The sequence below is a fragment of the Triticum urartu genome, chromosome 1A (genome assembly GCF_056163025.1).
Source record: "Triticum urartu cultivar PI428250 chromosome 1A, HENAU_Tu73, whole genome shotgun sequence".
NCBI classification, from domain to species: Eukaryota; Viridiplantae; Streptophyta; class Magnoliopsida; order Poales; family Poaceae; genus Triticum; species Triticum urartu.
In genome coordinates, this window is record NC_141873.1 from 527,948,437 (window position 1) to 527,971,052 (window position 22,616).

Consider the following 22,616-nt stretch of genomic DNA (forward strand, 5'->3'; position numbering starts at 1 on the left):
ATTTTTCCTTCAAATCCTCATTTTCTCTTTCAACTAAATTTAACCTCTCGACAATAGGGTCGGTTGGAATTTCGGGTTCAACTACCTCCTACATACAAATATCTATGTCAACTTGATGGGCATAATTTGTCATAAACACGAAATGCAATGAATAGTTTTAAAAGAGAATATACCACATCCGAATCATAACCCGGACGAGGGCCGACGGGGACGGATATCAAAACCATGGCACTATGCATAACAAACAACGTATCGGTAAGATAATTATACGAGTAACTATATATCCAAATCACACAAACATCATTTTTTTATATAAAACTTCATGAACAAGAGGCTCACCACAAGGTGGTGCCGGCGACGGGACGTTGCGAGCGATCGACGGTGGTTATGACGAAGATTTAGAAGGTACTAAGTAAACCACACCTACATATGCAAAACTAAGTGTTATTTTTGACCTCAAATTGCATATAAATCAAATACTAGCACATATATATAATTCCTTCCAAATTACTAAACTCAAAAATCAATCACTATATAAAGCATTGCACGAGCTAATCTAGCAATGAGAGATGAAAGGAAAGAGTTGCTAACCTTTGTGATCATTTGAATGGATGGGGGTCTTCAAATCTTGGGCAAAATGTGTGATGAGCTTGAGAGGAATAGGGGAAAGAACAGAGAGGAAAGGGGAAAGGGGAAGAACAGAGCGAGCTCGGGTGGACGAAGGGTCTATGTAGGACGACCTTTAGTATCGGTTCGTGATACGACCCGGTACTAAAGGTGCTGGAGGGGCCCCGGACTGACAACATCCTGCCACCACTCACTTTAGTACCGGTTCGTGGCACGAACCGGTGCTAAAGGTTCGCCACGAACCGGTACTAATAAGAGCGGCCCGGCTAGCCGTTGGAACCGGCACTAATGTACACATTAGTGCCGGCTCAAATTCAAACCGGCACTAATGTGCTTCACGTTTGACTATTTTTCTACTACTGTACCATGAGACTTGTAATATGACTCGTGATCTTGCAACGAATCTCTTGACTTTAAAACAGTGTCATTTCTTGATACATAACTTTGTACAACCTCCGTCCCAAATTATTTGTCTTAGATTTCTCTAGATATTTTAATTTGGGTGATGGAGTATGAGGTCAACCCAAGTCGCTTCATCTCCAGAAACCCGGTAAGGTACTTGGCATATTAATTCGATTAATATTGTTAAATTTAAGTAAGTAAACATAACAAATAGCGTGGTACTATAACATCTGGGCTAAAGAACATTGTAACTTTGCATATCGAAGTTTCTTAACATCTACAAGGAAGGACTGAATGCCTGTCACACAATCGTTTACTTTATATTGCTTTCAACTTTTACTTCCTATAAATATATGCTGCAACATGCGGGTTATCATCTATAGTACTACTAATATAGGTGTGTACTTAATTAGCTTAACCCTTTAACTAATCGTAGGTGCATTGGTATCTTGTACGTCGCGGAGCTGCAGATCCTGGCTAGTAATGATATGCGTGAGTTCAACGTCATTGCCAACGGCAAGAAGAATAAGCTCCCGTACACGCTTGAGTACCTCGTCGCGGACGCCATATCTAACAGGGAACCCCATCATGGCTACAACCAATACAACTACACCATGATCGCCACTGCCAACTCGACACTGCCACCGATCATCAACGCCTTCGAATATTTCTCCGTCATCTCCACAGCCAACGTTGGAACAGACAGTCAGGATGGTAAATATATGAAAGCTTATTTTCGTACATCAGATCATTTTTGGTTCTTATTTTAGTAAGCTTTTCATAAAACAGAGCTTACATGATCTGATAGTTGTGCTTTCTTGTCTATTGTGTTACTGCGGGGGAAAAGTTTCTGCCATCAACGCCATTAAGGCTAAGTACCATGTGAAGAAGAATTGGATGGGTGACCCATGCGCCCCCAAGAATTTTGCATGGGACGGGTTGACCTGCAGCTATGCTATCTCTGGGCGTCCACGAATTACAAGCATGTAAGTTCAAATTTGATTTTGCCTTTTTGGAAAAAAAAATTACAGCTATGATTTGAAGAATTTAATTTGTCGTTGTGCACAAGAAATTATTCTAAAAAAAATGAGAACAATGCTGTTTCAACTGAAAAAATTTGTGTTCTGCAAGAAATATGTCATCTGGCGGTTTGAGCGGCGATATATCACCTTATTTCGCTGATATCAAAGATCTCCAGTATTTGTAAGTAGACATTTTAAATATGTTTTTCCCTGTGAATTTTGTTAGGTAAATGGTTCACATATTTCGTATGCTTTATCACTTATTTCAGGGATTTATCAAACAATAAATTAACAGGATCAATTCCTAATGTCCTTTCACGACTACCCACTCTCGTGGTGCTGTAAGCAGCTCTGCATTATGATATCTTTGAGGACTACTCCCTCCATCTCATAATATAAGAGCGTTTTGTGTCAAAAACACTCTTATATTATGGGACGGAGGAAGTAATAACTATGTACCCTATTGTTTGACTGACGTGAACCTTATTTGGTCCCCCTAGAGATTTGACTGCCAACCAGCTTAGTGGATCAATTCCTCCCGGGCTTCTCAAGAGAACTCAAGGTGGTCCCCTAGTTATTAGGTCAGTACATCGTATATATATATCCACGGCCTGGTCAAAATTCAAAACTGATATCTAATTTTTCTTCTTATTGGCAGATATGGCAACAATCCAAACCTTTGTAGCAACAACAGTTCTTGCCAGCTTACAAAAAAGAAGACCAACTCTATGCTTGCCGCCTATATTGTTGTTCCCGTATTTGTCGTTCTGCTGATAGGAGCACTTGTAGTACTAGTGATCTTCATAGTGAGAAAAAGGAAAGGTAATACACCGCATAAACACTGCATCGATATACATATAATATCCACACATGTACAAGGAATGGTTTTGCTCAAAAGAGTGCAAGGTAAGGCTATTCTCATTCTTGAAATTTGAAGGATTGGCGAGGGGAAGCCATGGACACACTATTAGGAAAAGGCCTACTAATGGCGCACCAGTTTTGTCTACTAATGGCGCATCATTGGTGCGCTATTAGTATCATGCCACTAGTATTTTTTACTAATGACGCACCACCCAGTGCGCCATTAGTATATAACACCATGCTTCATTAGTATGCCTCCCAGGACCATATTTAACCATGTGCTTTGGCACACTAATGGCGCACTCTTTAGTGATGCGTCACTAGTATGAATATTAGGTTTTTTTTTTACTTTTCTGATTTTTGTACAGGTTACAAAATATATTATTTGACAGAATATAGACAGTAGCACACAGCAACAGCAGATTCATCGAATACAATAGAAGATTAGTCTCCGAATACAATTCATCATATTAGTCTCCGAATTCAAAAGACCGAACAAAGATAAAACATTACAAGTCTCGAGACCGCGAGTATCAAGTTTGTCGGAAGTAATACTAATCCTAACAAGTCCTACTAATCATCATCATACAACTTCTACTCGTTATTCATAACAAGTCATACGATCATCATCTTGATAGTCATCGAACCAACCCTACTTAATTGTTCTTAGCACATGATCATCAGTATTAGGCAGGACCTAAATACCCTATTTAAGCTAAAATAGCATAAAACAATATAGACCCTGACTCTCCATTATGGAGAATGGAGAACATCCTGTCTCCAATTCTTGCGCTTCGCTTCCTTTTGCTTCCAAGAAGCTCCTTACGACTGTACATACATTTTTTCCATCCTTTGATTTTCATGTCTCCACTTCTTTTAGAAATCTCGTATGGACAGTTGAGATTCGTAGGACGACATGGCTGTATGTTCAAAACATTAACACTACCTTTCTGATACATCATATGACGCACACAATTCTCTGGGATTATCTGTTGAAAAACATAGTAATAACTTCATAGTTAGCAATGATGTACTAGTTTTAGAAGTATGCAAAAGATGCACGGATGTCATAATAGTAAAAATCTTACCAGGGTATCTCCATAGTAGTTACCGTAGTTGAACACATGCACTAGTGGCACGTATTTACCATAATGTTGAGGAGTTTGATTGTGGATAATGTAATTCTCAATGTTAGTACAAAATCCGACCAGATGATTTTTCTTCTTGTAAGTTGTTAATTCGGAGCCATCGGTGTAGTGGGTTTTGTCTACCATCTCCCGCACATTCTTTGAATAATAAAAATAAGCTGTCAATGGAAATAAGCTGTCAACTATTTTGAAATAAACAATATAAATTAGCTAATAACTATGTTTGAGAAACTCACATAGCGGTAGAACTGGAGGCGTATCAACAAGGACCCAAATGTCCATATTGTCTTGGTTGATGTCAGGATTACCAAGATCCATGGTGATAAGCATACCCTCATCAAAACCATACATCTTGCAAAATGCTTCCCAATTTTTGCAACCAAAATGGGTTACGCTCTCAGAATTATATAGATTTACTTTAAAGTCCACATCGTGATGAGTCCTTAGGTGAATTTTCTTTGTTTCAGAAATTTCATGGTCTTCAAAATCCATCCTCTCCAAGACATAGCGTCTTGCATGGCATGAGATAAGCTATACTCGAATTGTAAAAGATGAAAATTACACGTTGAAATAGTTGAAGTCATGCTTAATTATGAAAATAACACTTGTCGTCGTTGTGTACCGTTTCAACTTCGAAGGTCTCCTCGAGCTTAATGCTGAAGCGCCGATCATCGTCAAGGTGAGGCATGTCGCACAGACCTCGATCGTCGTGGCACCAGTCGCACTCCGTCGGGAGACTTTCGTCGTCCGATGATGATGACGACATATTCTACGTTCGTAATTCAAAACTACATCATTTAGGGTTTGTCGACACCGAGGCATCCTAAAAGCTAAGCTTTTATCATTTAGGGTTTGTCGACATCGAGGCACCCTAAAAGCCTAAGCTTTCATCATTTAGGTTCTTATCGACACCGAGGCACCCTAAAAGCCAAGGTTTTATCATTTAGGGTTTGTCGACGTCGAGGCACCCTAAAAGCCTAAGCTTTCATCATTTAGGTTTTGTCGACGCCGAGGCGCCCTAAAAGCCTAAGCGTACATCATTTAGGTTCTCATCGACACCGAGGCACCCTATAGAAGCCAAGTTAAGTTTTCATCATTTAGGGTTTATCGATGCCGAGGCACCCTAGGTTGGGCCTAATCACTTGGCACTAATCACTTGGCTCTATTGCCACCTATGTTGGGTTTATCATCTAGGGTTTAGGGCCTAATCACTTGGCTCTATTGCCACCTATGGTTTAATGCAGCAAGAATGGCGGGGCAGTTGATCCTACTTAACTAAGTACTAAGATACCCCGGCCCATGCATTAGTCGCAAGTACCCCATATGTCCTATTTTTAGCAAAGTCATGCTAAAATTCACGGAAAATTTCAGCATGACCTTTGCTGAAAATAGGACATATGGAGTACCCGAATTTGCCGGAACGGAAGTTAATCGACATTCCGGCAAACTCAAGGGTCTCTCGAGGTACCTGCAAATTCATCACGACACAATGGTCGGAGACAAAACCCAGCAACTTTACAAGTCTTTCACAGATTTGTTTGCAAGTTCTGATATGTAATAAAGATGAGCCTCCAATGCTGATTTGTTTGCCTCAAGACAAGATGAACCTCCAATGCAACAAGTAATAAAATGTTTGCAAGTTCTGATATGTTTGCAAGATGAACCTCCAATGCAACAGTCTTAGACATTAGGACACTACAATGATCTACAACCTTATGTAAAGTGCCAACTCCACAGATTTCTTTTTCACGGCTTTTATATTATTTCTAGAAGCAACACAGCAGGGTTAAACACCAGAATCTTGAGTCTAATTAAACCCTAAAATAAACATTTCTCTTTCCCCTCCCCCCCTCCTATCCCTCTGTCTCTCTTTCCTAGCTCCAACCCCAAACACAAATTAAGTTAGCCATGGTTTAAACACCAGCTCATTCATTCTCACCTCTGGTCCAGGTGCTCTTCTCCTCCTCGTGCCTCTATCCTCTCCCTCAGCCCAGGAACACCTGCACATTCACAGCAAAAAGCAACAGCTTGTTCAGACACTTCTTTTTAACGGTGTTATTCCAGCTAGGAAAAAAACTTTGCTTCAAAAGCAAATAAGAGCAGGAGTGCAAGCATCTAATGCTTGCTGCTCTTCTTCTTGCCACTTGCAGCACTGCAACTTGCCTCCTGATCCTCCTAATGCACCATCACAAAATTAAGTTCGGGTTACCTGAGAGGAGAGGAGGAAGAGAGGAGAAGAGAAGCAGAGGAGGAAGCGAGGAGAAGAGAGGCAGAGGGAGGAGGAAGAGAGGAGAAGAGAGAAGGAAGAGAGGAGAAGAGAGGCAGAGGGAGGAGGGTTACCTGACCACGATGAGGAGGCGCGGGGGCGGCGACGGAGACGGAGGCGCGGGGGCGGCGGCGGCGTGGGTCGGGGCAGTGAGGGGAATTAGCTAGGAGGCGAGGGAGAGGGACGAAGGGGATCTGGCGAGAGGGAGGGAATTAGCTAGGGGGGAATCTTACTAATGGCGCACCTGCGGTCGGTGCGCCATTAGTAATATATTTTTTTACATAGCAATGGCGCACCAGGCAGAGGTGCGCCATTAGTAATCTTTTTTTACATAGCAATGGCGCACCAGGCAGAGGTGCGCCATTAGTAATCTTTTTTATATATATAGCAATGGCGCACCAACCAGAGGTGCGCCATAAGTAATTTTTTTTGTTGCATGTAATAATTTTTTAGAAAATGAATATGAATATGAAACAGTAATATTTTTTTATAAAAACAGTAATAATTGTTGTTTAACAACAATTGTAGTCTACACGTTTTTATTATTATTTTTTAAAAAATGAAGAGGGGAGAGGAGGCGCGGGTGGGATCGAGATCGAGATGGAGGGGGATCGAGATCGAGTATCCTCATGAATATTCAATATTTTATCATATTGAATATAAAAAATATTATCAAATTTGAAAAAATATTCATGAATTCAAAAAGTGCCCATGAAATTTAAAAATATTCATGATATCAAAAAGTGCCCATGAAATACAACCGAGAAATGAAGACTACAATTTAAATACAGTCGATCTTAGCTAGCTATCTGTTCATAATTTTCTTGCCCTTCTTTTTCGCAAATGGAGTTCTTCTATGGAACGGACGTCCTTTAGGTAGGGTGGTCCTGCTTTTTCTTGTGGTGTATGCTGCTACTTCATCGTCGTCGTCATGTTCGATCTTCGGGTCGCCGTACTTGTCGAAGTCTTGCTCATTGGCTACTCCATACATTCCGATGATCTTCCTTTTGCCTCTCCTCACGACAACACGACTGGGCTTTGACGGGTCGGTAATGAAGAAGCATTGGTCCACTTGGGAAGCCAGTACCCATGGCTCATTTTTTGTGGTGACGTTTGCGCCCGCGGTCTTGGATTTGGCTTCGGGTATAACCATGGTGGTGAAATACCGGTCTTCTTTTAGGACGCTCTTGGCCCATCTAACACGGAATATCGGGACCTTCTCTCCAGCGTAGCTCAGCTCCCAGATCTCCTCGATCCTTCCGTAGTATCTGTCCTTGTCGTTACCGGTGTAGGATTCCATCGTTACCCCGGAGTTCTGATAACCATCGCTCTTCATGTCCTTGTCCTCGGTGTAGAATGTGTAGCCGTTGATATCGTACGCCTCATAGGTCATCAGGTTGTGCTCGGCGCCCTGTGACAAGGCGAATATGAGTTGTCCTTCCGCGAAAGAATCCTCATGTAAAGGGTACGACAGAAATTTCTGCTTGAACCAACGCATGAAACATGAGTTGTGCTATTTCATTATATCTCCGTCCGTCCTCTGTTGGCCTCGGTCATTGTACGTCTTCTCAATAAAGGTTTTGTGCTCTACCACCCAAGGATCGACCACGTCTATGTGTTGTAGCACGACTAGGTTTGCTCTTTCAAAGTCAGCGAGTCGACCCTCGAAGTCGACATGCATTTCGCGGCGACCCTCACGGTGACCCCATCCAGCGAGCCTGCCGAGGTGCCTGTTGACGGGCAGACCAACGGGGTTCTCGATGCCTAGATAATTCGTGCAGTAGGAGATGCACTCTTCGGTCAGAAAGCCCCTGGCTATACTTCCCTCTGGACGTGACATGTTGCGAACGTATCCTTTGATGACACCATTCATCCTTTCGAACGGCATCATGTTGTGCAGGAACGTCGGCCCGAGTTGGATGATATCCTCCACGATATGGAGCAGCAGATGCACCATAACGTCGAAGAATGCGGGCGGGAAGTACATCTCAAGCTCGCATAGTATCACCACGATCTCTTCCTGTAGCCTTCTGAGTTGCCTCACGCCAACCGACTTCCGAGAGATGACGTCGAAAAAGTTGCATAGGCCAAATAGCGTTTCACGGACGTGCGCGTCCATGATCCCACGGATTGCAACTGGAAGTATCTGCGTCATCAGCACGTGACAGTGGTGAGACTTCATCCCGCTGAACTTCTGCTTCGCTGGGTCTAGGTATCTGCTTATCTTCCCGCGTAACCGTAAGGAAGTTTTACTCCTACGAGGCAGGTGAAAAACTGCTCGATCTCCTCCTGACTTAGAGTGAAGCACGCGAGAGGGTAGTCATTTCCGGTCTTCTTGGCCTTTTTGCCTTTGCGACAACTTTCTGTGTCCTGCTTCGCCTTATCATCATCATCATCATCATCATTAGCGTGAAGCTCCTGCCTGATGCCCATTGATTTCAAGTCTGCCCTTGCTTTCGGCCCATCTTTGGTCCTCTCTGGCATGTTGAGCAGGGTACTAAGCAGACTCTCGCACACGTTCTTCGTGATATGCATGGATCAAGGCTGTGAGGCACACGGTGGATCTTCCAGTACGGCAAGTCCCAGAAAATAGACCTCGTTTTCCATACCTTCAGCAGCGGCTCTGACGCCTTTCGCTTCTTTCCCAGCTCTGGCGCCTTTTGCTTCTTTCCCGGTAGTGGACAATCTTTCCAATTTTTCAATAGCCCGTCTATTTTCTCGCCGCTCCTCATACGCGGGCGTCTTTGGAGTTCGGTTTCACCATCGAACAGATCCTTGCGTTTCCTCCACGGGTCATCGTCGCGAAGCCACCTTCGATGTCCCATGAACACGGTTTTCGAAGACCCGGGATCTCTATCTAGCTGGCGATACGTTGTGTCATCCATGCACCTGACGCATCCAGAAAATCCGTGGACCACCTGCCCCGCGAGATATCCGTAACCGAGATAGTCGTGCACCGTCGTGAGCAGTGCGGCTCTCATAGGGAAATATTCTTTCTCTGCGGCGTCCCACGTATTGGCTGGCGTTTTCCACAGCGTGTCTAGCTCGTCTTTCAGCAGCCCCAGATACAGATTGATGTCGTTCTCTGGTTGTTTCGGCCCTTCAATTAGCATACTCATGTGAATGTACTTCCTCTTCATGCACAACCAGGGGGAAGGTTGTACATCCACACAAACACAGGCCAGGTGCTATGTGTGCTTCTCTGGCTGCCAAACGGATTGACTCCATCGGTGCTCGCGCCCAACACGATGTTCCTTGGATCCTTCCCAAATTCTGGGTGTTCGAAGTTCAACGCTTGCCACTGGCTCCCATCCTTAGGGTGACTCAGCATCTTGTCTTTTTTGTTTATCTTCGGATCATTTGCGTCATCTTCTCGCTTCTTCTCCTCCCTATCCGTGTGCCAACGCAGGAGCTTTGCTACCTTAGGGTCCGCGAAATACCGCTGTAGACGAGGAGTGATCGGAAAGTACCACACCACTTTTCGAGGAGCTTTCTTCCTCTTCTTGTATCGAGTGACGCCGCACACCGGACATATGGTAGACTCCACGTGCTCGCCCCGATAAATGATGCAATTGTTCATGCACACATGGTATTTCACGTGCGGTAAATCCAGAGGACACACGACTTTCTTCGCCTCCTTGAAACTGGTCGGGCACTTGTTCCCCTTGGGAAGACGTTCGTGCCAGAATGACATGTTCTCGTCGAAGCATGCGTCGGTCATTTTGTGTTTTACCTTCATCTCCAAAGCCATGAGCATTACTTTCAGGCAGGTATCCTCGGGTCTGCATCCTTCATACAATGGAGTAACCGCGTCTATCTCCAGTTGATCCAGCTTGGCTTTCTCTCGGGCGGCAGCTCTTGCGTTATCCGTCTGCTTGAGAAGCAGCTCTTGAATATGAGGGTCCTGCACCCAGCCCATCGATGGTCCATCGTCGTCTGCTCCTCCGGCATCTAGATCTTCATGATCATGCCCTTCGTCTGCTCCGGCATCTTCCTCATCATCATGTCCGGCATCTTCTACATGATGACTGTGTACAGCATCACCGTCGTGATCATGTCCTGGAGATTCTTCGTCTTCTCGCCCGCCCGAGCCGCGGTGGTTGTCTTGCTGCCCTTCCTCATTTCTTGACCGGCCCCCATGGACGACTTCATAGTCATCTTCATCACCTTGCCACCGATAGCCATCCATGAAACTACGCAAGAGCAGGTGGTCCCGCACCTGCCCGGAATCCGGGTCCGCAATAAGGCTCTTCAGCTTGCATCTTCGACACGGACATCTTATCTCCGTCTCGTTCTTTTGAAGCATCTCGGCCTTCGCGGAGCTCAAAAACCTATTCACGATGCCTTCGGTCATCGTGCGGACCATGCTCGCCTGCGGGGTAGAGCAAAACGATATTTTAGAACCAAGGAAAAATTTGGCATGACTTTCCCTAAAAATAGGACCAAAAAGAATGCATAGTGCCAAAATTCTCGCCAAAACGGAAATGAATCAACATTCCGGCAAAATATTGGCAACTATCACATTTCAAATACCGGTACCTGCAAACACAAACATATATGCAACACCACAAACATATGCAACACCAGAAACATACATAGATCTAGCTAGGCCACAAAAAGTGCATGTGCACGTTGTTGAAGCGAGCTAGGGAGAAAAAAAGTAGATCTACAACATGAAGATAGCTTTCCCCTTACTTACCTATCAAAAAAAGGTAATTTCAACACTTAATTTTGATGAATCTATGGTGCAAATGAGGTGAGGAGGAGGAGGCAGCCGACAAGCTTAGAGAAGGAGGTGGGGGGAATGAAGTGGGGAAAGTGAGTGTGTAGGTGTGGCTGTCCAAAAATATCTAGCTGGTCCCAGGTTACTAATGGCGCACCACAGAGACATGCACCATTAGTAACCCAACATATTAATAGCGCACCACACAGACATGCGCCATTAGTAACCCAACATACTAATAGCGCACCACACAGACATGCGCCATTAGTAGTTTTGTAAAAAAAGTAAAAATAATAATTTTTATACTAATGGCGCACTATGCAACGGTGCGCCATTAGTAGTTTTGTAAAAAAGAAAAAAAATACAGTAACTACTAATGGCGCACTCTGCCCGGATGCGCCATTAGTATGTTTGAAAAAATGAAATTTTGTTACTAGTGACGCATCGTGTGCCTGGTGCGCCAACAGATGATGCGCCATTAGTATATAGTAAGGGCGCACCACATGTCTAGTGCGCTATTAGTGTCATTTCCATCTATAGCCCTTTTCCTAGTAGTGACATGGACAACACGAACTTGGAAACCACCAGTTCACGTGTAGGGAGCTGAAGGTCATAACAGACAACTTCAAAGTAGTGCTCGACCAAGGTGGGTTCGGCACTGTTTATGACGGCTTCTTGCATGATGGTACTCACGTTGCAGTCAAGTTGTTGTCTCAGTCTTCCAGTCAAGGATTTAAAGAGTTCTCGACAGAAGTAATTAATGTTGGTCAAGTATAATTAGAGCATAGTACATATGCAGATTTTTTAAAAAACTATGACACATATTTCTTCTCCTTGCTTAGGCTCAGACATTGACGAAGATTCATCACAAGAATCTTATCTCCTTAATTGGTTACTGCAAAGATGGAAAGTATTTGGCACTTGTCTACGAGCATATGTCTGAAGGAAACCTCGAAGATAAACTCAGAGGTGTGCTAGTCCATCTTTGGGAAGAGCATTAGGACAATTTCCAAAAAAAAAGAGCATTAGGAATCTCTATGTCAAGTTACACAATACTAAAGTTAGCCGCACTTTTGCAGGGAAAGACAGCAATGTTGTACCCTTAGCCTGGAGGCAGAGGCTCCGTATTGCACTAGAATCTGCAGAAGGTATATATTTTCTTCTAATTTGGGATCTGGGTCATTATTCATACTGCTACTAATATCTATGTTTCGTTAGAACCTTACATATGTTAATGTGTGATTTGTTATGTCACTATCGATAATATGGTGTGCATGCAGGGCTCGACTATATACACAAGGCGTGCAGCCCACCCTTCGTGCATCGTGATGTGAAGACATCAAACATCCTACTGAATGCAAATCTTGAGGCCAAAGTTGCTGACTTTGGCTTGATGAAGGCCTTCAATCACGACGATGATACCCACGTATCCACGGCGCGGGTTATTGGCACAAGAGGCTACCTTGCACCTGAGTAAATAAAAACCTAGCTTATTACCATCTTTTAGTGGCCTACAAGTACATGTCATCTGTAATGCAAATGCATCTCATGCATGCAGGTACGCAATAGCCCTACAACTGAATGAAAAAAGTGATGTGTATAGCTTCGGCATCGTACTACTAGAGGTGATCACAGGGCGTCCAGCCATCCAACAATCTGATGAGGTCATCCACTGGACACGACTACACCTCAAAGGAGGCAACATTGAGGAAGTGGTCGACACACGCATGCAATGTGACTACAACATCAATGGTGTGTGGAAGGCCCTGGATCTCGCACTCAAGTGCACTGACCATGCTCCAGCGCAGCGTCCAACAATGACTAATGTGGCGGCCCAGTTACAATATTGCCTCGATCTAGAGGGTGAAGACCACACCAGATAAAACCCTAAGGGTAGCTTCTACATGACAGCCAATTGCAATGGTGACCGTGGTCACCTAATGTAACCCATGGCACCAATTTATTTGAGATGATCAGCATTAATTTATTTTTGGAGGGAGCCAACCATGGTCAATGGTCATTCACTTCTGCTGCATGATAAACCCTCCATGTATTATTCAATCGTACTAGATATTTTTCGCCATTGAGACGGACCAGATCTTCATTTTAACACAGAAAGTTTGCAAAAGCTGTTTTTAAAACTTTTTTTTCCATTAGACATGTTCTAGTTATTGGTTGTGCCGTTAGTCAAAACATTAGTCAGAATCCTTCCCGGCGACTTCTTTAGCAATTAATAGAAAATTGGAGTTGTTTTCTATATAAAATGCATATATTTGTGTATATGTCATTTCAATGTCAAAGAAGATAGTTGTAAATCTTCAAAAGAAGTTGTTCCATGTGATTATACTATATGGTGAACAATGGCATTTTCATCACACGACATACCCTTGCAAAACTATGCGCCACGGCACAGGCTTAATTGCATTGTTGCTCCTCTAGATGACGACAGTCTTGCGGCTACACTACATTGATCATCTTGAGCTGAACAGGCGAAAGTTTGCATGGTTCATTTTAAGCGCGACATCATCGACCTTCCACATGCTATTGATATCATTTTATCATCGCATGCGCAAGTCCACCATGTATTTGATGTTACCAAGCCACTGGCGTTCCCATTAAACAATATTGATGGTTCCGGACATCATAGGATGGAAGGCTGCCCCATTATCACCTCCAATGGCACAGTGCTAAAGATATACATGTCACTCTCCTTGCTCAGTTTCAGGGCCGCTATGTACCTACAAACAAACTAATACAAGATATATGTCATACCTTCACAATATGGTTGGTCAAATGGAATTTATTCATACACTCAGAATGATAAGAAAAAGAATCTAGAAGATGGTATGGTGGCATGTACTCGGGGGCAAGTTGCCTGTGTGTGCCAACTAGCGTGATTGTGGATGCATGGGTATCACTGTCTTGATTGAAAGTCTTGAGCAACCCAAAATCAACGACATTGGCCTCGAAGTTATCATTCAGTAGAATATGTGAGACACCTTCACGTTCCGGTGCATGAAGGTTGAGCCACGGGATTTGTGTGCAGATATTCGAGCCCTAAATGCACATCACCCCACACTTGGTGACGAAAACATTATTCAAATTACCAACATGTAAATGTTAATTTATGGAGAAACTATGAGATTTTTTCCCGATGGTAATTTCACTCAATTGTTTTCGTCAAGGTGACATAATTGTACTGACTGCAAACCTGGCTTATGCATAACTAGATGCACATAGTCCAACACATACAAATAGATGGAAAAAGGCGACATGGTTTGAGAAAGGAAGAAAAGAAAAACCTAGGGTGATGGAAGACCACTCCGTGGACTAAATTGCCATCTATGCTTGGTAAAAAACTCATTGGATATATGCTCCAACCGAGTAGATGATGGATCCAAAATCTAGCTATCTATTGGACCAATTTTCTTAAGGCTTCTCCTATGAACTTGTCCTTATTGAATAATATATCTCGAACTAATGCCATTTTAGCATAAGTGCATATGTTGTCATTTACATGGCATGTATTAAAACTTTGCCAAAAAAATGCAAGAAAAAGATGCCGGGAATTTTGACGCAGAAGAGGAAAGTCGCCCAAAGGAGGTCACTTGGGCCGACCATGGGGCCCACACACCATCTGGACGCACCGTAACCCTAAGGCGTGTGGGTCCCAAATGCCCCCTAGCTCCCATCTTCTGGCTTAGACCATATGTCCTAAAGATGACAAGGGTATTTTGGTAGATTTTAATTTTCTTGACTTGCATGTCCACCGTCGTCGTTGACCTTCATTTCTTGGCCTTTCTGAAGTCTAATTTCTTCTCTGAGATGGGACTGTCATCACCATCAACACCATCACACTCTTCTCCATCACCTACATCATGTTTCCCCCATCCATGTGTAATCCGTTATAGGCATATGAGATGGATGATAACTGAGTGATGTCAGTCATGTAGTAGTGTCTAGATGTTCAGGGTTCTGATCCCTGGTATGATGATTGTTCTTGACCTAATGTTTCCATGACTTTGCTATGCTTAATCCTTATTACTAGGTAGGGACCGAGTAATATAATATCATATCTGAATCATATATGTTTTCATAATGTAAGTGCATATAGTGCCCCCTAGTGGGTTTTGGATGATTAATGACCAAACAATTATGGAACTAATGTGTGAGTATACACAGGTAGAAGTCCCTGAGGATTTGGTTTAACATGAGAGTTATGATCCCTAAAAATTGTGGTAATAATGAATATCTTCGGAATACCAGTTCGAGGAACAATCAGCTCGCTGCGAGGAATATGAAGCGTAGTGAAGACTTCGATTTTCTAGTTACTTCTTCTTTTAAGTCATAGGGCAAACCGTATATTAAGGGGGGGAGGGGGGTCTAAGTGAAAGTTAAGATTTAGGTGTTTGGTGTGTGGTCAATCCAAACCTATTTCTTTGAGTGAAGACTTTGACATCTCTTTGATGCGTTTTTGCTTCTCTTAGGTGTCTGTGATGATGTTCTTCGAGACATCGTAAGTGAAAGTCCTCGCAAAAGAGTCAAATGACTTGTTCTGCAAGACAATCTATCGTTTGCATTTTGAAATCCGATCATTTCGCCACATGTTGCATGTATGTTGGTTGGCCAATGCCTCCAACGGTCGTATCATCCGTCGAGATTGATCCTGACTATCAATAGCCACCATACTTCAACCTTCGATGGTTGGTTGCTCCATAAGAGAATTCACAAGAGTATGTCTGAGCAATTCATCATCTTGAAGGGATTGTGAGAATCCTAACAGAGGAAAAAAAACCAGACCCTAAAAACTATTAAGTGATTGAGCATCACTGATTAACTAGTCAAAGCTTATAAAATAACCTATTACTCTTGTGGACTGTGCATCCACTAGAGTGTTAGGTGTCTGTTTAGAGCATCAAAGAGTAATTGCGGACTATCGAAGAACATGTGTGTAAAGGTCATGGAGATGACCTTGAAGATCTAGCACAAGTGATTGGGAGAAGTTTGATAGATGCTACCTCGGGAAGAATAGGGGAGACTTTGTCTTCTGAGTTGAATCTCAGCCTCTCCAAACTAGACGTAGAGTTGTGCCAGTAATTGTGGACTATCTAGGACACGAGACAGCTGAACAGAGCAAAGACGACACCAGAGCTCAATGTATTCAACTGTGGAAGTAGGACCGAGCACGGCATGAATGTTTTGTATCCGCAAGCAATCAACCAGCCTGATAGCAATGGAGCAAGCCTTGCGGCGACGATGCGAAACATGGGCAAACACACATGGCGCGATTGAGTGCCCGTCGAGCCACCAATCGATCCAGAAGAGGCAAGTATGCACATCACCAAGTGCGGCGTATACGCCCATGGTAGCCTCGCGGTGTTACGGTTGATCTAGCTATTAGGCTCAACCATAACACCGCAAGGCTATGGTGGGTGTACCGCGTACCTGCCAAACATCTTCCGGCAGTTGTCGCGGAATGTCATGTCAGATCATATAGTGCACTATACTCACGCAAATCAATCACTGGCATGACCTTGTCTTTCCCCAACCTGGCACCCCCTTTTCATTAATTGCTCAACGGAAATAATCACTGGCACGACATGTCCACCGTGATCATCTACGCACACCCCTATTCCATAGAAATCAAATGAACAGGTCAGGAAAAAGTCTGCAGTCAGCTGATCCTCCCGAGCTGGGCGTATGCAAGTCAACTCATAACCCATGTGATATGCCTCAACTGGTTAAGCTTCCCATATGAACTCATTAAGTGGGCAAACTTCTCAAATGAGCTCATTAGTCATTACCATGTGGTGTTAGAATAACTAATCTCCCACTCCCAACTAATCCGCCCAGCGGTAGACGACTTACGTGCTACTATATGCTCGATGGTGTCTATCCCAATGAACTTCCCGACTTGCTAAGTTCTAGCTAGTGTAACTAGCTGCTGGCACATGTGCCATTGATCAGTTGGGACGACCATCACCGAGAGCAAGAAAGAACAATGGTGGCCCGGTGGCTGCTACAGCTAGTGCTTCTTCTTGGCCTCGCCGGCGTTCTTCAGGTCCATGGCCAGGTCGACAAGTTAGCCAGTGAGTTCCTTATTCTCTCGCTTTTGTTGAGTTGTACACATTTTCACTTCCCGGCCGGACAGAACACTCACTAGGCCACTCGCCATATATGCACGAATCAACTCCGTAACTGCTTGTTGCGTGCTCGTGCAGGTTTCATAACCATAGACTGTGGCCTGCCGGAGAATTCCCCCGGCTACATGGACAACGTCACCAAGCTCCGGGCAACCGGGGACGCCGGCTTCACCAACACCGGCACCAACCACAACATCTCCACCGAGTACATCACCCCGACGATGGGCTGGACTTGGCACACCGTGCGCAGCTTCCCCATCGGCGTGCGCAACTGCTACACGATCAACCCTGTAGGATCGGCCGGGCCCAACTACCTCATCCGTGCCTTTTTCATGTATGGAAACTACGACGGCCTCGATAGTCCGCCCATCTTCGACATTTATCTCGGAGTCAACTACTGGAAAACTGTGAACATCACTGCCGCCGACATGCCATTGATCGTGGAGGTCATCGCCTACGTCTATGGCGGCACTGTGCAGGTATGTCTCGTGAACACCGGCTCCGGGACGCCATTCATCACCAGCCTGGCCCTAAGACCCCTCAAGACGACGCTCTACCCGCAAGTCAACGCGACGCAGGGGCTTGTTCTTATCACCAGGTCCAGCTTTGGCACTAATAAGACTGTGAGGTAAGGAAATATATGAGCAGACCAGACTACAATTTTCCAAAGTCCAACATATATTCAATCAAGCATGCATGCATCTTAATTAACTTTGCAAAAATAGCACGTAGGGTAACCTAGCTACGACTTTCCCATGGCGCACATGCAGGTACCCGGACGATGCTTACGACCGGGTATGGCTCCCGTGGACCAAGCCGCATCCGGACGAGTGGTTGGAGATCTCAACGGCCGAGAACGTGGAAGACAACCTCGAAAGCTTCGAGGTGCCCTCTGCCGTGATGCGCACCGCCGTCACGTCCGCCAACGCCTCCTCCCCCGTCCGCTTCTCGTGGGACGCGGTGCGGAACGCCAACTACCACGTCCCCGGGTACTCCTGGATGCTCTACTTCGCGGAGCTGCAGAAGGACGCCGTGCGCGGGTTCTACATCACCACCAACGGCGAGCTCTCGTACCCGCACGTCATGACGCCGGCGTACCTGGCAACCGACGCCGTCTTCCAGCGCAAACCTGTCCATGGCTTCGACCGGTACGAGATCTCGCTGAACGCCACCGCGAACTCGACGCTCCCGCCGATCATCAACGCCGTCGAGGTCTTCTCGGTCCTCCCTACCACCGGCGTACCCACGGCCGCTCAGGATGGTAACCGGCTATTACTTTCAGATACATACATATGGGATCATGAAGCTAGCTAGCTAGATAGATAGATAGCTAGCCAGCAAATGAATTTCAGCAGCTGATTTAGGTCGCTTATAATAACTTTAATTTGTGTGTTGCTACTGAGAAATGCAACAGTTTCTGCTGTCACGGCGGTCAGAGACAAGTACCGGGTGAAGAAGAACTGGATGGGGGATCCCTGCGCGCCGAGGAAATTTGCGTGGGATGGATTGAGTTGCGGCTACGCTCTCTCCGGACCACCAACTGTCAAAGGCTTGTGAGTTAATTATCTTCGGTGAAGAAATGGTCCAGCAAATTCTGGAATTATTATCTGAACTGTTGTATAAATACACTGCAGGAATCTGTCTTCAATGGGTCTGAGTGGCAATATCTCGTCTTCTTTTCGGGATCTCAAAGGTTTACAATACCTGTAAGGAGATTATCAAACCATTCCATACTACTCTCTCCGTTCCTAAATATTTGTCTTTCTAGACATTTCAACAAGTGACTACACACAAAGCAAAATGAGTGACAGAACTTAATTACACTTGGCAGGGATTTGTCTCGCAACAATCTCACCGGCTCCATTCCTGACACCCTTTCACAATTGTCATCGCTTACACTTCTGTCAGTAACTAATCTCTCATATTTTTAGTTTTTTACCACTACTTATTTCCTCTGTGTATAAACTGATGTTGCAGCCAAACTTCTGTAACTTTGACTTTTTAACATATGAAAAGGCATTCAAATTAATTGGGTGAATAACAAATTATATGATTGAATTTGTAACAAAATATATTTTCAGGATACTTTAAGTTTTTAGTTTTTACTAACATCTTCATATGAGGATTATTAGACATAAATACATATCGGAGACTCATGATGTTTTATCTTTGTCCTGAATTAACGTTATATGATTATAGCATTTTTCAGATTCATCTCCCAATACATATCCATCATTTGTTTTGACGTGCAACACTATTTTGTTTCATTTTCTCGCTTAGTATTTGACAGGAAAATACTATATCTAGTGATAGTAGGTACTAGGACACTATCTTGACTTCTTTTCCATTCTTCCAGTGATTTGACAAGAAACCGGCTTACTGGAGAAATTCCTTCCATGCTTCTGAAAAAAAGCCAAGATGGCTTCCTAACTCTAAGGTTAGTGCCCCACTAGCATCTGGATTTCTGCAATTATTTTCGACATGGTTTTCACTTTCTTAGCTGAAGGTAGGCATGCTGTTCAGAATATGGATGTAGCTTCTCATTCTTTGTTTTGCTAGATACGATAACAATCCGGACCTCTGCAGCAATGGCAATTCATGTGTGCCTCCAAAGAAGAAGAGCAATTCAATGGTTCCTGTCTATGTTGCTATTCCAATAGTTGCAGTACTCGTGATTGTGTTGCTTTTAGTGTTGCTCATGTGCATGCGAAGGAGAAGGCAAGGTGAGAGACTTGCCTGAAACATAGAAGTTTATATCTCTGAATGTAAGTATGAAATGATTAAGGGACCTTAGTTTGCGTGATTGGTTTCTTAAGGAACAACAAGCAACAGCATCAAGCCGCAGAATGAGACGCGCTTTACCCTGTCGCACTCTTGGAATAGAAACAAAGACAGCTCGCTGCAACTGAACAATCAGCGATTCACGTACGAGGAAATAAAGGTCATAACGAACAACTTCCAGCGAGTGATCGGCCAAGGAGGGTTTGGAAAAGTCTATGATGGATTCTTGGAGAATGGCACCCAGGTGGCTGTCAAGCTTCGGTCTGAGTCATCAGCTCAAGGTGTACAAGAGTTCCTGGTCGAGGTAAGATTTGCTCAAGTATATGCTGTAGGAAATCATGCAAGTTTTCTTCTCGATTTGGTAATGCATTGATCTTTGTTGGTTCAGGCTCAGACGTTAGCTAAGATTCATCACAAAAATCTTGTAACCATGATTGGCTACTGCAACGATAGAGAGCACCTAGCCCTCGTGTACGAGTACATGTCCGAAGGAGCCCTACATGAACATCTGAGAGGTATGTAAATTGCCCAAGTGTGCACACTTGAAGAACATTGGTATGTTGTCAATTAAGAATATCAAAAGACCCAAGGACCCAGAGAATTGTAGGAATATCTACCAAATATATTATTCATGCGACGATCTTTTTGCAGGCAGACACTACGACACAACATTAACCTGGGCACAGAGACTTCGTATTGCACAGGAATCCGCACAAGGTAAGCTGTTAAATTCAGATTTTTCTTCATGACATTTCACTTGGAAGCTAGAAAGCTCAGACTATGTGTGTGTGTGCGCGCGCGCGCGCGTGTGTGTGTGTGTGGTGTTGGATGTGGCCATCCTAGCTATGCAAACGCCGGATGTATGTTCATTGTGTTTTGTATCACTTTGATGCTTCACTAAATGCCCTTTTTCAAAAAAATGGTTGGATGATTATCTCATGTCTGTGCACGCAGGGCTTGAGTATCTACACAAGGGCTGCAATCCACCCCTCATCCATAGGGATGTGAAGACATCAAACATCTTGCTAAATGCGAACCTTGAGGCCAAGATTGCGGATTTTGGCCTACTCAAGGCATTCAATTGCGATGATGATACCCATGTGTCCACAGCCAGGTTGGTTGGCACGCATGGTTACATTGCCCCTGAGTAAGTGCGCTATTCTAAATTCTTGCTTATAATGCTATAATATCATCTTGCCACTTATTAATAGCAGAAGTACTATACTTTATTTAGTTGTCCAAAGGTAGCATAATTCATATATTACATGATGTACCTTATCTTCTAGGATCGATGATCATGACCTGATCCTTTCGATTAGGAAGTTATCCTACACGTTATTCATTTATAGGAGATGTGCAAAACTTTTCTTGGCGAAGTTAAACTCACAATGCTTTTCACACTTTTATAGGTACCTAACAACATTGCAGCTGACTAATAAGACTGATGTGTATAGTTTTGGAGTAGTGTTGCTGGAAATAGTCACGGGCCAGCCTCGCATCTTGAATAATCCGGAACCTTCAAGCATCACCAAGTGGGTCCAGGAACGGCTTTCCCAGGGAAACATAGAGGGCGTGGTGGATGCGCGCATGCATGGAGAGCACGACATCAACAGCGTGTGGAAAGCAGCGGGCATTGCTCTCAAGTGTACTGAGCAAACACCGGCGCAACGGCCCACAATGACCGAGGTGGTGGTACAGCTGCAAGAGTGCCTCGAGCTCGAGACTGTGCGCTGCAAAGGTGGCAGCACGGATCCTGAGTTTTACATGGCCAGTGGCAGCGACCCATTCTCAAGTTATAATCGATACGCCACTAACCAGTCTGCTAGTACGAGCCATAGCAATGATGTATTTGAGGTGGAGCGTTTAGGCAGGGTTCCAACCATGACTACTGGTCCTGTCGCCAGGTGAGGAGAGGACAAGTACAATGAGTTATTTCCTTCTCTCTATTGCAGGGTTTTGTTTTACTTGGAGAACAACAAAAATTGATGATGCATCATCCAGGAAAAAGAGCAAATATATATATTGTTACGTGTATCCTTCTACAGTGTATCTTGTCTTAAAATGAAGAGTGAATTCCATTTTTTACTCTGTAGTTGTACATTCTGTGACACATATTACCCCATTTAGTGAATCTTCTATCGAAATATCAGATTTTGGTGACTTTTAATACGGTTTTATGCCAGTTTTGCATTTTGCTTGTTTATGTTATATACGATAGGCATGTTGCCTCAATGATTTAATAAAAAATGTATAAAGATCGTAATGTCTAGACTTCTCTTTTCCATCTGTTTCATTCCTCGTCATCATTCAGATATTTTTGGACCCCGGACGTCACCTCACACCTTGCCTAATGGACACACATTAGAAAATGAGGGTCCAAAGCTTCTAAAAGAGGTATTCTAGACGAATTTCCGCTCGACGAGGTAATTAGTGTCAGAAATGCATATCAAGGGCGTAATCAATCTTATTTGCTTATACCAAGGAAAAATATGTATTCTATAGCTAAACAAAATTATACATTGCTACTAACCAGAACACCTTTTTTTTGCGGAAATACTAACCAGAACGCCTGTAGAGGAAGAAGATCAGAAAATGCAAGTTATATATTGGTCATTGCCATAGCTGCAAGTGGATGAACTGTAA

At 43.9% G+C, this 22,616-nt stretch overlaps 1 protein-coding gene and 1 pseudogene across 1 annotated transcript; both read left to right on the forward strand.

The window, feature by feature from the left end:
• The first annotated feature begins 1,132 nt into the window (after positions 1–1,132).
• Positions 1,133–12,995, forward strand: LOC125533044 (senescence-induced receptor-like serine/threonine-protein kinase; annotated as a pseudogene).
• A 3,874-nt stretch (positions 12,996–16,869) lies between these two features.
• Positions 16,870–22,140, forward strand: LOC125525466 (putative leucine-rich repeat receptor-like protein kinase At2g19210). The gene is made up of 13 exons (XM_048690468.2): positions 16,870–17,138; positions 17,271–17,820; positions 17,963–18,453; positions 18,607–18,745; positions 18,827–18,898; positions 19,024–19,095; positions 19,549–19,629; positions 19,752–19,915; positions 20,009–20,277; positions 20,362–20,488; positions 20,625–20,690; positions 20,928–21,120; positions 21,383–22,140. Exons 1-13 carry the CDS (start codon positions 17,051–17,053, stop codon positions 21,879–21,881), a joined length of 2,811 nt encoding a protein of 936 aa, XP_048546425.2. The 5' UTR covers positions 16,870–17,050; the 3' UTR covers positions 21,882–22,140.
• Positions 22,141–22,616: the final 476 nt, after the last annotated feature.